The following is a 19,717-nucleotide window of genomic DNA, read 5'->3' as shown; positions in this document are numbered from 1 at the left end:
AGTGTGTATGTGTATGTACTCATGTGTACATGACAATACACTTGTGTAGGTAAGTTCACGTGTGTATCAGTGTGTCCATGAGTGTGGAAGGCAAAGGAGCACCTTGAGTGTCATTTTAGGAACAGCAGCCACTTTGCTTGAGACAGGATCTCTCACTGGTCTGAAGCACATCAATTAAGTTGGCCATCAAGCCTCAAGGTCCTCCTGTCTCAGGCTCCACAAAGCTGGGATTATAAACTTAGACTATCATGCTCAGCATTTAAAAAAAAGATTGACTGATTTTATGTATCTAAATGTTCTGTCTTCATGCACATCAAAAGAGGGCACCAGATCTCATTATAGATGGTTGTGAGCCACCATATGGTTGCTGGGAATTGAACTCAGGACCTCTGGAAGAGCAGTGTTTTTAATCGCTGAGCCATATCTCCAGCCCCCATGCCCAGCATTTTAATGTAGGTTATGAGGACTGTAGGCCTTAAGTGATTCCAACAACATTTTGGTGACCGAGCCATCTGTCCATTTTAGATATTGGAGAGGGTGTCAAAGGTCAATTAAAAAAAATCAATTTGGGGTCATTGTTAATAGTTTACTAAGATGGAGTACAAAGTTGCTGACAAAGAGAGATAGGCCTCAAAGGATATACAACTGTGTGTACCATATGAACTATTATCAGAGTATTCACAACTATAAAAACCGACTCTTGTGTACACAACTGCATCTATGTCTTCCCACTTCAGTCAACCTGATATGTATGAATGATCACAGTACTACCAAGAGGCTGGCTAAGCCAATAGTCGTTGAGTTACAGGCCAATGTGGCTGGCTAGTGCTGCCATATCAGCAATAGCAACCAATTCTAAATTCTGATTTGTTACCATAATCTAGGGGACCCAGATAGTTACTTAATAGCACTAGGACACATGCACTCATGAAGAGAAAATGCCTGCCTTTGTAGGAACTGATACTTACTACAGGCTTAAACTGTCCAATTTTGTGTCTTGGCATCTACATGCTTTCATAAATACCTTGTGTATCAACACTACATTACACGGCTATCTTTTTTTTTTTTTTTTTGGTTTTTTGAGACAGGGTTTCTCTGTGTATCCCTGGCTTTCCTAGACTCGCTTTGTAGACCAGACTGGCCTTGAACTCACAGTGATCCACCTGCCTCTGCCTCCCGAGTGCTGGGATTAAAGGCGTGCACGACCATGCGATATCTTTTTTTTTTTTCACCATGTGTTATCTTCAAGAACATATTTAAGTAGAAAAATATCACAGGAGTATTCTAATGTCAATAGGATGCTTTGGTCTTAGGTACTAACCACCAATTTTAAAAAGGGCTTATAAAATAAAGATGTCATGCTTGCATTCATCATGAATTATGGATACTATAGTGCAAGTTTTGGGTAGTATCCTTTAGGCCTTTGGTACTTGCTCTGCCCTGGCAGTGCACACAGGATCAGAATACTATGGTACTTCCTCTCGCCATATCCCCTATACAGGACTAAGATACAAGGAGAAAAATGAGTGGACTCTCTCAAGGCTGTCACTAAACATTTACATATTTTTAAAACCTATGTCCATAGACTGTAACACATACTCTGCTCTTCTAGTTGGCACTAAATGTACCAGAAAGCAGACTAAAAAGTGTTCATTGTTTCTAGATTGTCAGATAATCTTTGTTTCTATCTTTGTTTTTTTGTGACTACATTTTCCCAAATTGTCTGGAATGGCAATGCGTATTATAATCACACAAGGAAGAAAACACATTTAGCCTAAGAAGCTGATTTTCACTGAAAATAATCATCTAACAAAAGCAAGGACATTAGAATGAGAGCATGGACTTGCTAACAGAGACTGAACTTTGCCTATTCTGTAGTGGTTCCTCCTTCCAAAGCACTCCAGAGTAGCTATGGGGGTATTTGAAATTGAATTCTCAATTTCCTTACCCTATGAAACATCAACAACTGCTTACTACGTGGGACATGTTAGTGTCTCTATGTACTTAGTCCCTTCATGGTTAAAATTGGCATAAACTTATTACCTTTGGGTTAAAATATCTACAAGACTGTGGTTGGGAGCCGCCAAACAGGGCTATGCGGTAATCGTGTTTCTTTCTTCTAGGCCGCGTGCCACCTGCAAGTTCTTCTCGATCTTCAGGAGACAGTAGATGGTATCTCATTCCACCTGTACAAAAACACATGGTAACTCTTCCAAGGGCTTCAGGTACTCCTAAGTCAATGCTTTGAAAAGGAAAGTAGTCCCCTTTTTTGGCCCTCTGTAACTTAAAAATAGTTTTGGTCCCTCTAGTGTCCTAGGATGAAAGGGGAAAGAGGCCAGATAAATGTCTAATCAATTTATGATACTCAACAATCAATATTTCCAAGACTGTGTCATCCACCTACTAAATACCAATGAATTCTCTGGTTCTCGAAGAGTAACTGCCAATACTAATCACTGAAATATAGATCTCTTAAACCCAGTGATTTTAATATTTTTCCATGAAATAAGATTCACTGAATAACCCAGGAAGCAGTCCTTTAACTAGTAAGCCTCTTGACTCAGTTCTTTAATACTGAGATTACAAATGTGTGCTGCTACCATCGACTCTCTGTTTTGACTGCACATTAGAATTACATAAGAAATCTCTATACCTAGTTCCTACCACAGACCAGTTAAAATTTCAACTGGAGCCACCGGGTGTTTGGTGTCTTAAAGGGTTCCATCTTGTCATTTAAATGTGGTTCAAATAATAGCAGTGTTAGAACCTGGAACTTTGTTAGTAGAAATGCTGAATCCTACTACCTAAAGCCTAACAATGTACTTAACAAAGTCCTAAGTTAACTCGGATGCACATAAAACTTTGAGAAGGGCCGGACTATCTTAGATGAGACACAAAGAGGATTCAGAACTATTGTGGTCAAGAGTCACATGATCAAAATGTCATTTTAGAGCAGTGCAGGGTGGGGGCAGGGGAGATGGCTTGCCTATATATTCGCTTCTCAACACAAACTGAAATGTGTTTTTATAAATCTCATAAATGAAGGAAAGGAAATGTTTATTATACAAAAATTACAAAGCTATCCTATTAGTAAGATTATGTCCAGCAACTTCACAAAAAAGTAGACTAAATACCTAGATACAATTCACAGAAGAAAAAAAAAACTAAAACAGTTCTTCAACATATAAAGCATGCTTGACTACTCTCTTTACCAAGTTTTCATTCGATTTGCAGAGATCAAGCATTAAACACAGGGCTATGGACCCACAAACTAAGGTGCTTACCCACTCCACACACAGTTCTGTTTGTTAGTTTCGAGGACTTGCTCTTAACTGACTCATGAGAGCTACATAATACTGCATACTGCTACATATTCAAGAAGAGCTAACAATAATAAAAGGCAGGATCACTTAAAGAAATATAGGCACCATAGATAAGCTCAAAGGCATTAGATGATGCCTGAGAGCAGCCAAGTATTACACTCATTAAATAGGAAGAGTATGTACAGACTCATTGAAACTAAAAAGAGCTGAAATACAAGGTTTAAAACGAAAAAAGTAAGGTAAACTCTCAGAAGAGGACCAAGATGGAGACAGACCAAGAAAGACAAAGAGGAGATTGACATTCAATGACTGAAGAACCATAGTATTAGTAATAAAGAACTTAGAATCAAAGGCGAAAAAGAGGAAATGTTCAACCTAATTTTAAAAAATATAACATATTTTACTGCAAATTCAAAGCACCAGGATTAAAGAAAACAATACACCAACCATACCTGAGGAATGGTACTAGAATTCTCAAGTACAATGCTAGAGACTGACGATGACGCACAGAGCCTTCAGAAGTCTAACCACAGACTGTTTTCAGCATGTATAGTTTAACTAGTTTCAGTGTTTTATAGTGAAATAAACATGACATCTATCGAATCTCCAAGTACTTGTTAATTATCAGGAGCCCTGTACAAGATGGGTTCCATTATCTTACAGAATTGAGAAAGAGGGAGTCAATTATGGCAGGGCACAATGGTAACCTCAGCACTCAGGAAAGGCAAGAGGAGTTTATGTTTTGGGCTAGCCTGGGCTTCATAGAGAGAGAACCATTGTCTCAAAAAAACAAAAATCAAAATCAAAAACAAACAAACAAACAAAAAAAAAAACAACCAACAACAACAAAAACCCAAAAAACAAAAAACAAACAAACAACAACAACAAAAAACCCCCCAAAAACAAAAGCAAGATAGGAAGAGGAAAACCTGGTACTCAGAACAGATTGACAAGGTATTCCAGGAAAGGAAAGTCCCAGGCAAGACACATACATCAGGCTTAGCCTACAGGGCAAGCAGCCCATGCTGGGACAGTCAGGAGGAAAACACTGAAAGGGATGTTTTAAAGAAATAAATGCAAGTGGGTTAACTGCACAATTTTATGAAGTGACATAGGGCTTCTAGGTTAATAAAATATGTGAAAGAAATGAGCATATTATTAGCTCCAGGCAAATAAAAAAAACTTGTTCAAGAAAAAGAAATGTCAAGAAGGGACACTACTTGGTTAAATAAAAAGAAAACACTATGAACAAAGTACATGAAAGATATTATGTATAAATTAAGAAAAAACCTTCACTTTCTTTCATTATAAAATATGGCTAACCCTTTTCAGGGGACTGAGACGCCTAAGAGAGTACCCTGCTAAGAAGAAAGCCTTGAATGTGTTTCCCTGGCTAGTGAGTCTGAGCCACTGAAATGGGTTTTTAGTCCATGGGAAATGGGCACATGATCCACATATAAACGGGTAGTAGGAAGGCAACTTACTTATCACCATTTTAAGGCATTCAGGGTTATCTTGAATAAGCGGTTCAGCTTGCACTGTCTTACTTAGGAAATTCTTTGATATAAGAGGAAACCTGACTTTGGCAAGGATATCAACCATAAAAGGCTGGCGATTTGGCTCATCATATTTCAACCACCTCACTGCAGCATCATAAACCTAAAGGGAAGAGAGAACAGTTAAGTTCTGAGATGGCAGCAACACCCCAACATCTATTTTCATGCTCACACTGGAAAGGGGACAATTACTACTGTCAGGATTTTGTCCAAATACTTGTTTGCATTCCCCAACACCTGACTATACCTCAAACACTTTATATACTGCTTTAGTGAACCTTATCATCACTTTGTTTGCTATAACTGACTACTAATACATACAGTGATGGGAAACATGGTAAAACTATGATTTAGAAAAAAAAAAAGATTTATGGGGCTGGAAAGAGAGTTCAGCTGTGAAGAGCATGTACTGGTCTCCCAGAGGGCCTGAGTTTGCTTCGCAGCATCCACGAGAGACAAGTCACAACAGTCTCTAACTCCAGATCCAGGAGACCCAAAGCCTCTGACTTCTAAGGGAATGTGCACACATGTGCCCACAGCCACACCATATACATGTAATTAAAAAGTAAATTTAAATTCTTAGAAAAGATTTATTTTTATTTATGTCTATGTATGTATGTGTCTCTACAAGTTGGTGGGTACCTGCAGAGGCCAGAAGAGGTTATCATATTCCATGCAGCTGGAATTACAGGCAGCTGTGACCCATCTGATATGGCTGCTGGGAACTGAACTCAGGTCCTTGGAAAGTCTCAGTGCTTTAACCACTGAGCCATCTCTCCAGTCCCAAAATTTGTATGTGGGTGCTTTTAACATAACAAGACATAGCTTCCTTTTCAAAAGCGGATTGAAAGAAATCTGTTGGCCAGTGATAGTTCCAATATATGCTCAGGACCAGGAACACAGGTTTCCCAAGAGGGCTGCCATCCCAGGAGACATGAAAGTTGCTTATCTTAACCTTGTATTTCTATACTGTGAACCAACACACTTACTTGCTTCTAATTCTATAATAAACTATAGGATACTTATAAGAATTGCTTTCTAGGGGCTGGAGAGATGGCTCAGAGGCTAAGAGCATGGTTGCGCTTCCAGAGGTCCTGAGTTCAACTCCCAGTAACCACAAGGTGGCTCACAACCATTCATATTGAGATCTGGTGCCCTCTTCTGGCGTGCAAGCATACATTTATGTAAGCAGAACACTGTGTACATGGTAAATAAATAAATCTAAAAAAAAAAAAAAAAGAATTGCTTTCTAAAATAATACTGTACCATTAATTTAACTGGACTGAGCAAGTCCAGGTTCATTAATATGATTTAATTTATAAATGATTAAATAACATCAACAACCTATATCATATACATACTCATGTACTATACATACATACACACACACATATATATATATATATATATATATATATATATATATATATATATATATACTACTCATAAACACGTTTGAGCTAGTTAATAAATTATGGCAACTGGAACTTTAAAGAAAGACTTTTTACTGTATAACAGGTTTAGATTGCTTTTTGTTCTTTTGGCTAAGATCAAGTACAGAACAAATTTAAATTTAGTATTCTCTGCACCCAGTCACTGCACTATGAAGTATGTCATAATCAATGAGTTAATATTCCTATAATACCACAGTATTTTTACATTTCTGTAGTGTGTATCTAGCATAAAGGAGACCACATTATATTAAGTCGCTAAGTCATCTAAGAATTTTTTTTTCCAGAGCTGAGGACCGAACCTAGCGCCTTACATTTGCTAGGCAAGCGCGCTAGCACTGGGCTAAATCCCCAACCCCTCTAAGAAATGTTTTATAGAGTGGCAGCTTCTCAGGCTCTCCTTCTTTCTGACAACCTTAGCAGTTCTGAATTCTGGTCAGGTAAGCGGTATTCCACTTCCGTTTGTTAGATGTCTTGTGCACTAGGGGACGGTGACCACAGTGATTGTCTCAAGGTTTCTACTCCATGATAAAGCACCACAACTAAAAGCAACTGGGGGAGAAAAAGGGTTGTCTTCACTATTGTTCAGGTTACACTCCTAAGCGAGGGAAGGCGAGGTAGGAGTCCATGGCAGGAACCTGGAAGCAGAAACTGAAGCCAGGGTCATGGGGTACTCTGCTTGTTGGCTGGCTCAGTTTACTTTCTTACACACACCAAGACTGCCTGCCCAGAAGCTACATTGGACACAGTAGGCTGGACCCTCCCAAATCACTCATCAATCAAGAAAATGCCCCACAGAATTGCCTACTGGGCAGTCCTATAAAGATATTTTTCTCAAATTAAGATTAAAGGCACAAACCTTTAATTCCAGCACTCAGGAAGTAGAGGCAGGTAGATCTCTGTGAGTTTGAGGCCAACCTGGTCTACAAAGTGAGTTCAGGACAGCCAGGACTACACAGAGAAACCCGGTCTTGAAAAACCAAAAAAGATGCCCACTTTCCAGTTATATCTAGGTTTGTGAAAAGTTGACAGAACCCAACCAGTACAGTAATGGTTTTATTTTATTTTATTAAATGTAATGTATTGTATTTATTTATTAAATGTAATGTATTTTATTACATCAAGTGAGCATGTACTCAATATGGCATCACTGATGCCCACCAGCAGGCAGTGCCTGTTAGCTTTTCCAGTAAAAAAAAAAAAGTCACTTTCTTCACCTGCAAACAAGCCAGTTAATTTTGATGAGAGAACGGATGTTGCTGTCTTTGTTTTGTTTCTTTTGAGACAGGGTCGCATTACATTCTAACTAGTTTCTACAACTTGGGATCAAGTAATTCTTAACTTCCTAAATAACTGAACTTTAGCCACACTGACATATAGAACTGAACTTCTTTTCTTTTTATCTAGTCAAATCCTGTAACTGGAAAAATCTATGTTATGAACAATAGAACAAAAGAACATGGGTGAGTGAAATCATATTTATTTATTTATTTTTAAAGAAAAATAGCAACTCAAAACATGTTATCCTATATCAGTACACTCATTTCCTATTGCAGGTCTTACATACTACAAACTCAGTGGCCTAAATAGAGAAGGATGTGGGGCTAAAAAATAAAGACTGAGTGAGTCTATATATTAAAGTTACACAACCTGCTTTGGCCAATTTACATACCTAATACCTAAACTGATGGTTCTAAAGAATAGAATATGAATCAAGATATGCTGGGCTAAAATCATGGTGCCAGAAGGGTGACCTGGAGGCTCCATTATATAAATTTTTTATTTGCCACTTCAAGTCTCTTATGACCTCCCCAACCTCCAATGCAGCAATGACTAGTCAATTCTTTTGTACATTGTAGCCTGTAGTGCTCTTTCTTTTAAACTCTACTTTATTTGGGATGTTTGGGCTTCAACCTTCTTTCCAACCTCCAACCCTACATAAGAAGGAAGTTAGTGAGGAAAGCCCCCCTACTTGGTTCTCCTGGCTGTTTAGGGCCAGCTGGGTTCTTCTGGGCTATACCCATCTCTGCCAACAGCAGACACAGCCAGCAGTCTCCTCCAAGTCTTGGCTCCCCGAAGCGTTTCTCTCCGTCTGTCTGCTGCAAACTGCCACGCTGTCTACTGCTCTCTTCTAAGGGCTACCCACTGCACGCCAACACGGCACAGTCAACACCACCCCACAGTCTCTGTGCTCTGATTTATATCCTCAGAGCCCTAGAGCACACCCCTCTCCTTGCTGTACAAGGAAGGCTGTCACCAGATGGCAAAAGCCATGCCCCGCCTGAGACAATTAACAGGTGTGGACAAGCTAAAGCTCAAACTGAAATCCCACACTTGAGATTAGAACAAAACATTAACATAATACAACTGAGTTCACAAAGAAACCAAAATTTCCACTACAGTGACCTCTTCCACAGTTAAGGACCCTTGGTTATACTAGACCGTCTCTCATCCTCACCTTGGTCACATCCTCGAAGTTCCCATCGCCATGTAAGGTAACAAACATGTAAGTTCAGGAAATCTTTGGGAGGCTAACATAGTACCCAGTAGTTTTATCTCTACCATGCCGCCTGTCTTTTAAAGTATCTTGACTTTAACAATGAAAAGGGCTTTGTAATCATGTATTTATTATAAAGACCACATTCTCTCCTAATTTGAGACCTTTTGTTGCTGTATATTTAAACATCAGGTATAAGGAACTGATAGAGAATTTCTAACCAAGAACTATCTTGGAGAACAACATGGTTACCTGATCTTCTGCTCTCACAGTAAGAGTGTCCTGGCTGAGAAGCTGTGTAACACGTTTGACATCAAGTTGTAGGAATTCATCAGTTTTGTACACTTCAGTGAAATGCTGATGAATAAAGTCATCTGCTGTTGCTTTCAGTTCAGGACAGTCCAGACACTCTGCAAGCACACTTATACCTACACAGAAATGAAAGAAAGAAAAAGAACAGACACTGCATTTACAAAAAACATAGTCCCAGAACTTGAGAAGAGATGCTAGAAAATCTCTAATTTAAGGCCAGTCTGGACCCTGATCCCAAAACAAAGTTCTATGTGTTTTAGGGGTGCAGAGAGGATAGAAAGCAAGCCTTGAGGAAATTTAGGTGGCCCTTACAAATGTAGATCCATTTTGTTCCCATATTTGTCTATTTTTGTGGCAATATGAGGTTGTCTTATGCTTGACAATAATATCATTTTTCCCAAACTTCTCTCAGGTATTACTAAACATTTCCTTTCACAAATAAATTTAAAACTAAGTATCACATTTTACTTAAAAGTGGCATGATTTTTGCGAAGATTGAACTAAACTTTTGGATTGCTTTTGAGGGACAGCTAACTTCTACAACAAAGAGGAAGAGATCCATGTAAGAACTTGACATTGGGCTGGGAGATAGCTCATCAGAAAAAGGGTTTTCTCTCCAGGCCTGGTATCCCTGGGACCCATACTGGGGAAAGGAGTCAACTCCCACAAGCTGACAGTGGGCACACTAATTCAATTAACAAAGTAATCCAATTAACAAAGGAACTTGACATTTCAACTGTGTTCGACAGTAAATTATTTATGACATCCAGCTTTTCTTACACTCCCCTAAAGGCTTTGTATATTTCCCATCCATCATTTTCCTAGTCATTCTACTTTGTTTTGGAGGGCGTTTCTTATGTTCTATATAAGGAGGCAAAGTACTGTCCACAGCCTAAATCTAGTCAACCCTCAATCTGGGTGCCACCTCGCCAGGGTTAGTATTTTTATGCTTATGTCTAAATACTTTTAAGGGGGGGACTGGAGAGATGGCTCAGTGGTTAAGAGCACTGTCTGCTCTTCCAAAGGACCAGGGTTCAATTCCCAGCGCCCACATGGCAGCTCGCACCTGTCTGTAACTCTCATTCCAAGGGATCTGACACATTCACAATAACGCACATAAAATAAATTCTATAAAAAGGGGTGGGGAAGAAATCAAGCAAACAAGAAGGGGTGGAGAAGAGTAGGGAGAAGTGAAGAAAGACAAATGCTAACAAAGTCTAAAATACTTATTATCTATTCCTTCACAGACCTTAGGTTACTTTGGTGTGTGAATCTGCAAATGGACGTCTTTTTAAATGTTAACTGACACACTGACACACACACACACACACACACACACACACACACACACACACACACACACACACAGTGTGCCCCATGTTTCAATATCACATTGTTTATTAACATGTTATAGGTTGGTTGTTGTTGTTGTTGCTTTGTGTTTGTAGCCCTGGGTGCCTGGAACTTGCCACGCTGTCTCAACTCACAGAGTGCTGTCTCTGCCTCCCAAGTGCTGGGATTAAAGGCACCATATCTGGCCAATGCAGAGTTTTGATGTTTTCATATTTATACCATAACTTATCAGGTAGCTGGAATCTTTCAACTCCTTTTTAAAAATGAACTGACTTGTTCCCACAGCATTCTGAACATTCATGGTGAAAAGTATATATAATATATACATATAGTATGCACCCACATGGAGGCTCCCAACCGCCTGTTCCAGAGGCTCCAGTGCTCTCCTCTGCCTTCTGAGGGCACCAAGCACACACCTGATGCACATACACAGATGCACATGCTCATAAAATACATCTTTTTAAAAAGGAATGCTTTTACTTTTATTAAATATTGAGAATTTTTCTTACCTCTTTGAGCAGAATGCTGAGTCAAGACAGACTAAAAGTACATTTCTCTCTAAACAATGCTTTGGTTACATTCCAAAGAGTCTGATTTGTTGTGTTATTATGTTTTGTTTGTAATAGCCTGTAAATTAGCTTTTAATACTTCTTTAAAACTTATTTTGCAAATTATTTAGTTAATTTCCCAAGTGTTGAAAATGGTGCTGGAAGAAACAGATGCCTTCTGGAGCTGATTTCTCCCCGTGCTGTGCTACTATTGGGGTCAAGCCTGTGCATCTTTATCTTAGGAGCTGTTTTCTGTTGCTGGTGATCAGTATTTATAAATGCTCCAGGGGGGTTGTATTCATTCTCTGATCACAGTATAAAACATCCTGTGATAACTATCTGAAGAAGTTTGTTACTCAAATTCTACTTTTTCTAAGCCTGATTTTTGAGGTACCTGGGTAATTTTATGAGTTATCTACCACAGCCCCTCAAATTCCCTTTTTGCTTAAAACAATAAGAGTCATCTTATTTTGTTGGGCACACACAGCAGCCTATGTTTTTGTTTGTTTTGTTTTGGCTTTTTGAGAACAGGGTTTTCTCTGTTTTAGCTCCAGCTGGAGTGGAACTTAGCAGGTTGGCCTTGAACTCATAGACATCCACCTGCCTCGGCTGGGACTAAAGGTGTACACCACCACTGCCAGGCTCTAGCCTACACTTTTTATCCCAGCCCTCAGGAGGTGGAGACAGAGGCAGAGGCAGGTGAAATTTAAGAGCAGCTCTGGTGCATATAGAAAGAAAGAAAGAAAGAAAGAAAGAAAGAAAGAAAGAAAGAAAGAAAGAAAGGAAGGAAGGAAGGAAGGAAAGAGAGAAAAGAAAGAAAAAGAAAGAGAAAAAAGAAAGAAAATGTCATCTTATTGTGCTACCACTGAAACCCTAGCTAGGGCATTCTTATTGATGAAGTCACTACTCTTATTAACACAACCATCTTTTGATAGTTGGAGAGTAAGCCAACTTCATACTCAGCCATAATAGGACAGAAACAGCCGTTTGGGTTTTTTGTGACTTAACACATCAATTATCTCTAAAAAAATATAATTTTTACATTAATTTTTGCTGGTAAGTACATACAACAAAAGCTGCCACCAATCAGGCTTAGTATATTCCCATCATCCCAATATGATTCTTATCTACTCCAGAACATTTTTCATCCCAAGTCCAAGCTCTCAATCTTTAGAGAGAAAAATACCAGTAGGACATAGCTGAGGAACGTCTTAGTTCATGAGTCTGACCTTTTACTCAGCCTAACGTTGTCTTTAAGGTCCAATGACTTTTCCTTTGTAGTTTGTTGACTTTTTTTTTCTTGTTCTGTCTGCTCCTGGGGCTCCTGTTTCACATTTGTGCCCCGTTTCTTCTTCATCTTTCAGTAATGGCTTCCTTTTATTTACAGTATTGTATCATGAGACAATTTCCCAATTGATCTTTAGTTTGAATTTTAGGGGGTATCTACTTTATTGTTCAATTTGACTAAATGTCAAGACTGAAAAACCATGGGGCTTATGGCCCTTCAAACATCCTTTTAAAATTTTCCTACTTACATTAAATTTGCCCCCAGGAGCTATACATTTTGTCTATTTAATGTGATATTCTGTCTCTCAAATTACTATGTATCCTTGAACTCTGTATGATTTTGTTTTGTTTTGCTATTTTGAGACCAGGTCTTACTATATAGCCCTGGACTATATAGAGGACTAGCTATCTAAACCAAGCTGGTCTAGAGCCTGCCTCTGCTCTCTTAGAACTGGATTAGAGAGGTATGCATCACCACAGCTGACTGAATTTTGCCCAATACAATCAGTTGCCATGGGTTTACTTAGCACTCGTGGAATTTAGATTGTCAGGACATTCTGAGCAGCGGAGAAGCAAAAGGAATTCTTCTTAGGCAGGAGTTTAACTGGATGGCACTGGCAGCTCAGACCCACAGAGCAAGCAGACAGAAGCACGGCCTCTCATCCCACCTCCAGCAAGTCACTGAGGGACGGCAAAATGGCTCAGAACCATTGTCCCCTTTTCTGAGACAAGGTCTCATACTATAGCCCAGGCTGGCCGTTAGCTACAGGCAATCCTCCCACTTCGGCCATCAAGCCTAGTTCAAGTCATTGTCTTTGTCCTAGGCTTGGGCTCAGCATCAGGCTCCTTTCCGTGTGACTGGGGTATTCTTTCTCTCTCAGCTTTGCAGCAAAATGCCTGCCTAACACGCACAAGGCCCTGGGCTCAATCTTAAGCACCACAAAACCAAATAGAAACCACACAAAATGGTAGCAGGAAGTAGGCAAATGCCAATATATTCCTTTTGGAAGCACAAAACACAAGACACGTTTAGCAAAAACGTAGGTTGTATACACTATTTTTTTTTTTTACCAATAACTCTACTACATTTTTAAAAGACATTTTTGCTTACAGTTGAAACATGCCAATAACTTCAAAGAGCTAAGGAGTTATTCCAAAAATATCCTTTAAAATTATTTATAGTTTAGGTGTATGTGTGTTTGTCTGCAAGTGTATGTGCACAATGTGCATGCCTGATGCCCAAGGAGGCCAGGAGACGGTGAAGGCTTCCCTGGACTAGAGTAACAGACAGGCTGGGCACTGGGAACCAAACCCAAGTCCTCTGCAACAACAGTAGGTACTCGTAACTGCTGAGACATCTTTCCTGCTTCCCCGCCCCACATGTCTTTTAAGGTAAATCCATTCTGTAAATAAATAGTGTGAGAATACTTATTCATATAAGGAGAAACAACTTTAAATATTAAAAATAAGAGCTAGATGAACAGAGCTGAACACTATGGTACAGAAGAAGAATCTCACTCCAGAGGGCGCCTGTGGACTGGGTAGCAGGCAGTATCTCTTTTCTTTCTTTCTTGTTGTTATTTGTTTGTTTGTTTTCAATGCACCACCACCAATTCCATTTTTCCCGTGAGTCAGAAATCTTAGTGTTGACTCAGTTCCAGGCCTCTCTATTTCCTTGGTTCGACTTTTTCCTCCTTGCTGTCCTGGACCTCCAGCCTTCTTGTCCCCTAAAGCCCCTAAAGCCTGAGTCACAGCACGGGTAGGAACACAGCACAGAGTCTTTGTTCACTGCCACTAAGGATCACTTCACAGTAAAATGCACTCTAAACTGAGAACATTCTGAATTGCTTTCTCCACTTCTTTCAAAGATGACTTACTTGAGGCAATAGCTTCAAAGAGCTACTGCAGTTCAACTAGCCCCTTAATTTATGACTGTTCTGGTTCCTAGTGCAAAACTCCGTATTTGACGATGGAGAGACTGCATGGTGTCTAGGCAAGCAGCACAGAGGACTCTAGTGACTGACTGACTTCAGGGGAGTTATAAACCATTTTCTTAGCACATTATGAGCCCTGTAAGAGAAATGGCCATGCTTTTCATAAACACTCCCTGTAAGAGAAATGGCCATGCTTTTCATAAACACTATTACAACGAGGTGGTATCCTTATTCCTTGTCTTTGATAAATGAAAAATCATTATAGAAGCTATTTTAATTTATGAAAATTGTGACACGGTATTTGAGTTCACTGCTGCCAAGGCAAGTATGTGCCTCTTTATAAGTTCTGTTTAAATTGTAAATTTTAAAACGTTTCAATGAATAGTATTCTTTAAGGTTAAATGAAGATTCTTACCAATGTGCTTTTTTCTTTATTTAAATACACAATCAGGATTTTTTTTTAAAGAGCCAGGAATGTGGTATTTCTTACCAAGACAATTTGAAGCATCAACTTGTTCCTTCAAAAAATCAACACACATTTTCTTCACAGGTTCAATCTGGTACTGATTTGCTGCATCTAACAAAGACTGGACATTGTTGCTATTCACAGAAATTCTGTAAGTTAAAGGGAATATTAATTTCATACAAGTTTTTATTGCTGAAATAATATTACTATGAAATATTTTTTGTTCTAAGGAATCAGGAACAAACCAGTTTGTTACAACGATCCTTTTCTGTGGCAGACCCCAACTTTACAACCCAAATAAAATGATGATTCTTCTTTTTCTTCTTCTTCTTCTTCTTCTTCTTCTTCTTCTTCTTCTTCTTCTTCTTCCCTTTCTTTCTTTCTTTCTTTTTTTTTTTTTTTAGACAAGGTTCCTCTGTGTAGCCTTGGCTGTCCTGGACTCGCTTTGTAGACCAGGCTGGCCTCAAACTCACAGCAATCCACCTGCCTCTGTCTCTGCTTCCCAAGTGCTGGGATTAAAGGCGTGCGCCACCACCAATCAGCCTCAAAATGATTCTTAACTTACCTAGCAGTATAGGCAAATTCCACCAGTTGTTCAATTATATCAGGTTCAGCATCTTTGAGTTCCACTTCAAAGGACTTAGATTCGAGCATGTTAGCTGAAAGAAGAGAGGACCATAAGTGGCAGCAGCACCCAGGGGCTTCAGCGAGGCTGCAGTCAACACAGAGCACACTGGGGCAGAGATCCCTGGAGGAGCTAAGAGCATCCTCATATGCAAATGACAAAGAAATTAGATCTTATTTTCTCCAAGGTCCTAAAATAATTCAGCCTCACTCTTCTCTTATTCTCTCCAAATCTGCAGAGTAGGAAGGACACCAAAGACAAAAACTGAGACATATACATTATTTAACTAAGATCACAGAAAATGAAACAGGTGTCCTTATGTACGCCCCACTCTCAGCAGCACTTGGGAGGCAGAGGCAAGAGGATCACTGAAAGTTCTAAGCCCACCGTGGCTACATAGCAAGCTCCTGTCTCAAAAATCAATACAACTAAACTGAACAGTGTCACTAAGACTTGGTTCTAGGTCTCAGCTAAAAATAAACGGTTCTTTCTACTCCGGTGTGTCTCATTTTTTCTACCTCAGGTGAAGTAAAAAAGAAACCCTGAACATTGAGGCAGAAATTATCTTTACCATCAAAGACATCCTGATCATCATGCCTGCTTGCATTCTCCTTATTGTTCTATAGCCTTGGGTTCTAAAAAGCTTTAAAAACTAGAAAAATATTTTGTATTTAGACTACCTAATTCTCATGGAAAAAACCCAATAGGTTTTACCTGAAAATACTCACTTGTGAACATTAAGTTAAAGAAGTGGCTGGCTGCAGCAAGGACAACACGGTGAGCAGGTATCTTTCTTTCCTGGACCATGAGGATCACATCACATAGTGTTCTCTAGTAAAAAGAGGAAGAGCTCACTGGTTCCAGTTCCGCAGTACTAAGTACAACAAAGCAGGAACTGACCAAATGCTGTACTGCCCATATCAATTTCCTGCTAATAGCCTTTCCACACGCACATTCGAATGTATTTATCAGATTTCCAGAGTTGCTGTCAGACAATATAAAAAATTGGTACTATACCTCCCAACAGTCAAGAGAAACATAAATTAGTGTATCATTAAAGCAAATTTCCTGAGCTTCGAGTGATGTGCACAGCTGAGGAGAAGCCAGTCTGGGCTATATAAGGACATCCTATGTCGCTTTTGCCCTCAAAAGAAAATAGTCTACTAATCCTTCAGGGAAGCCAAAACTTTTTTCCTGGCATAAATTCTAAGGCCTTTATTGCTAGCTTTTTGCAGGGAAGGGAGGAATTAAATGATATGATGGTATATGCAAATGATAATGTTTCAATCACTGCAATGTAACCATATTTTACCAATGCTTGGTAAAATCCAGAGTATAGGGCACATTACCCAAAAAAGTAGCTGTTATAGCCCTAGGGGGAAACAGAATGGATTCAGAATACACAAAGAAAAATAAACTGACTGCCCCCACTCTCGCTCCCCCTCCCCGGCATGTAATCGTTCCTTAAATAGCTCTTCCCCCCAGCAATGTCTCCTTAGATAGCTCTGCTCACAAACACCCTTCTGACAGAGGCTGGACAGCAGCCATTTCTAAGCTGAAACTTCTGACCAAGACAACAGCAGTGACGCTCTAGGCTGCTGAAAGAAGGTAGGTTTAGTGGAAGTTTTGGTTTCTTTAAAAATTCAGTTATGGTATATAAATATGTTTTTGCTTTAATCTCAAGTATGGGATTTGAGACTGTCTTTAGTTTGTCTACAGCTAATAACAGCCTCATGGGGCTCAGAGAGGGGCGTGGTCTTTGCCAGCTGCAGATAGTTTAAACTTTCTGAGGCCTCTGAGAAGGTGTAAATACCAGAGCCCAGAGACAAAGAGAAGACTTCAAAAAGGGATGCTGAGAGAGAGGGGAGGGAGAGGGAGAGGGGGAGGGGGGAGGGAGGGGGGCACACAGACAGACAGATGGGAGGGGTGGGCTGCTATGGTTTGAATCCCCCTTCAAACCTCAGGTTGCATTTTCGTTGCTATTCTGATTGGTATTAACATGGTATAGTACTTTTGGCAGCAGGGAAAATGGAGTGGTGGTTCCCCAGGGGGCACAGACTGTGGAGCTGCTGTGCAGGGAACAGCTGCCCAAGGACAGTGTCTGCAGGATCACAGTTCAGATTCCTTCTCTGAGCATAAACTATTAGGAAACATAAAAATGTAACTAGGATGGCTAAGAGGCCACTTGAGTACAGTTTAGAGCCATCCTTTTAAAGAAAGCATTTTAAGGGTACTGAAATATAAACAAAGTGTCCGTGCAAATGAAAGCAGTGGAGTTTAATGAAGACAAACTCAAGGAAATTACAGTAAGTCTGAAGAGACTCTGGATGAGGGCCTACCAAGATTCTTAGACCGCCACGCCGTCAGTGAAGAGGTTACCTTCTGTAGAATAACTAGTACATTCACACTTGTAAGCTACAGCCACGCAGACTCACTAACTGATCGTCCTGTTGACAACTCAAGTGAACCATAGCTGAAAACACAAATTATAACCCTTGCCAGCAATCACTCTGAGATCTCTCTTAATTCAGTAACTTAAATTTTAAAATCTTTTTAAAAAGAAACCAGGTAGTCGAGTGTAGTGGCACACGCCTTTAATCCAAGCACTTGGGAGGCAGAGGTAGGTGGATCTTGGCAAATTCGAGGCCAGTCTGGTCTACAAAGTGAGTCCAGGACAGTCAGTGCTCTGTGTAACAGAGAAACCCTGTCTTGAAAAAAAACAAAACAAAAACAAAAACAAAAACAAAAAAAGGGAAAGAAAGAAAAGAAAACCAGGCCAACACTAACTTACAAAGCAGCACATAAGCAGCTCAGCAGTGTCCTCGCGCACTATGTTCACTCCTCGTGTTCTATATTCCAGACAAACTGGACTCTAACCAGAGCATCGCATTTTAAAGTAAAGTTGGTCTCCAGCATAAGCACATTGTTTCTGTTACCTGGGAAGCACTCTTTCCGTTAGCTCGCCATTGTCACTTGCTTAGAGACCTGTCCTGATGGCCAATATGCTATATCTTCTCCTTAAGAATAATACCCCCACTGCTGCAGGTTTCCATCTGTCTGTGTGGCTTCTAGTTAATGAACTGTAAAGCAAGGGGCCCAGTAGGTCTGCTTACTACTCTGGTCCTAAAATCCAGCAAAATCTCTGTACATAGCGGGCTCTTAGTAAACATCCATTTGGATGAACAAGTTAGGAAGTCAGACTGCAACAGGACAATATATGAACGTAAGTAAAAAGGACAGTGTGCTCAACTGTGAGGGTCAACAATAAAAGGTTATTTAGAGGAGAATGTTAAGGCTGAGAACTGGTAAATGTTTGCTGGTTGACTAAAAAGCTAGAAGTTAAAACATGTTTAAATGCTGACAGCAAGAAGCCGGCAGAATAAGAGAAGTTAAGGTGTTGAACATAGATGGGTTAAGAACCTACCTTTTCAGAAGTTAGGATCAAGGAAGTCAAAGCCTCAAAAGCAGTACTGGCCTTCGACAGCATTACGACTTAGATATGAAGTAAACCTCCAAAAGGTCCATGCATGGACGGCGTGGCTGTAAATGGCACCACTATTTTAGGGGATTAGGTAAGAATTTTAGAAATAAGGCCAAGTAGAAGTAGGCCACTGGAGACAGGTCCACACTTTGGTGGTGGAGGTGGGGATAATCGTGTCCTTGGTCTCTTCTTGTCTGGGACCTGTGCTTTCCTAGCCCCGATGTTCTGCCTAGCACATGGGGCCAACCAAACGTGAATGAACTCTCTCTGGCCCAGACCCCACTGTCTGCCTTCAGGTTGCTTTGTTCAAGTATTTTTTTTTTCACAGCTATGAAAACTACAGCAGAAACCGCAAAACAGAAAGCTGGCGCCAGAAGTGGGATCGCTGCTGTAACCAACCTGACCACATCATCCGGAAACCTTTGCAACAAGTCTATGGAAAACCCGGAAGAGACTGGAGATGCGGCTAGAGAGGCCCTAGGCTTGTTGTTAAGGTTTCTGCTCGAAGGGCAGAATGCCAATAGAAATGCAGAGGCTAAGGATGGGAACAAGGATTCCGCGTTACCATGTGGCAAAAATGTTGTCTGTATTTTGTTTGTGCCCTGATCTCCCCTAGGAAACTGAATTTAATCTAGCAGAGGAAATTTCAAGGTATCCCAGCATTCAGGCTGTGGGACAGAGAAGTAGGCTACTTTAAGCCAGGTTTACAGTAATTGCATTTTGGTCAGAAATACCTGTGTAAAGTTGGGGACAAAGAGGCACCATATCTACCTGCACGCTGCCATGCTTTTCGCCATTCTGAAAATGGACTAAACCTTTGAAACTGTAAGCCAGGCCTAATTTAGTGTTTTCCTTTATATGAGTTGCTGTGGTCATGATGTCTC

The 19,717-nt window shown here is 40.1% G+C and overlaps 1 protein-coding gene and 1 long non-coding RNA gene across 8 annotated transcripts in view; one reads left to right on the top strand and one right to left on the bottom strand.

Annotated features, from left to right (window-relative positions):
• LOC311600723 overlaps positions 1–19,684 on the top strand; it is a 48,764-nt gene extending 29,080 nt beyond the window's left edge. For 6 of the 7 annotated variants that reach the window (XR_014780330.1, XR_014780331.1, XR_014780332.1 and 3 more), the window contains 5 exons: positions 2,124–2,225; positions 6,618–7,410; positions 7,460–7,793; positions 14,812–14,878; positions 19,162–19,684. This is a non-coding gene — a long non-coding RNA (uncharacterized lncRNA). The remainder of the gene's footprint in view (positions 1–2,123; positions 2,226–6,617; positions 7,411–7,459; positions 7,794–14,811; positions 14,879–19,161) is intronic. The other variant, XR_014780333.1, reaches the window with a different exon arrangement.
• The window catches only part of KLHL7 (kelch like family member 7), a 40,788-nt gene that overhangs the window by 17,407 nt on the left and 3,664 nt on the right, over positions 1–19,717 (bottom strand). The window contains exons 2-7 of the mRNA XM_084787731.1: positions 16,081–16,183; positions 15,293–15,386; positions 14,752–14,876; positions 9,080–9,255; positions 4,808–4,982; positions 2,044–2,186 (exon numbers count right to left, since the gene is read on the bottom strand). Of these exons, the coding sequence (XP_084643857.1) occupies positions 2,044–2,186; positions 4,808–4,982; positions 9,080–9,255; positions 14,752–14,876; positions 15,293–15,386; positions 16,081–16,183 (816 nt within the window). The remainder of the gene's footprint in view (positions 1–2,043; positions 2,187–4,807; positions 4,983–9,079; positions 9,256–14,751; positions 14,877–15,292; positions 15,387–16,080; positions 16,184–19,717) is intronic.

This window comes from Acomys minous (genome assembly GCF_964271855.1).
Source record: "Acomys minous genome assembly, chromosome: 6".
In the NCBI taxonomy this organism is placed as follows: domain Eukaryota; kingdom Metazoa; phylum Chordata; class Mammalia; order Rodentia; family Muridae; genus Acomys; species Acomys minous.
The sequence above is the reverse complement of the archived record's forward strand: the minus strand, read 5'-3'. Positions and strand labels throughout refer to the sequence as shown.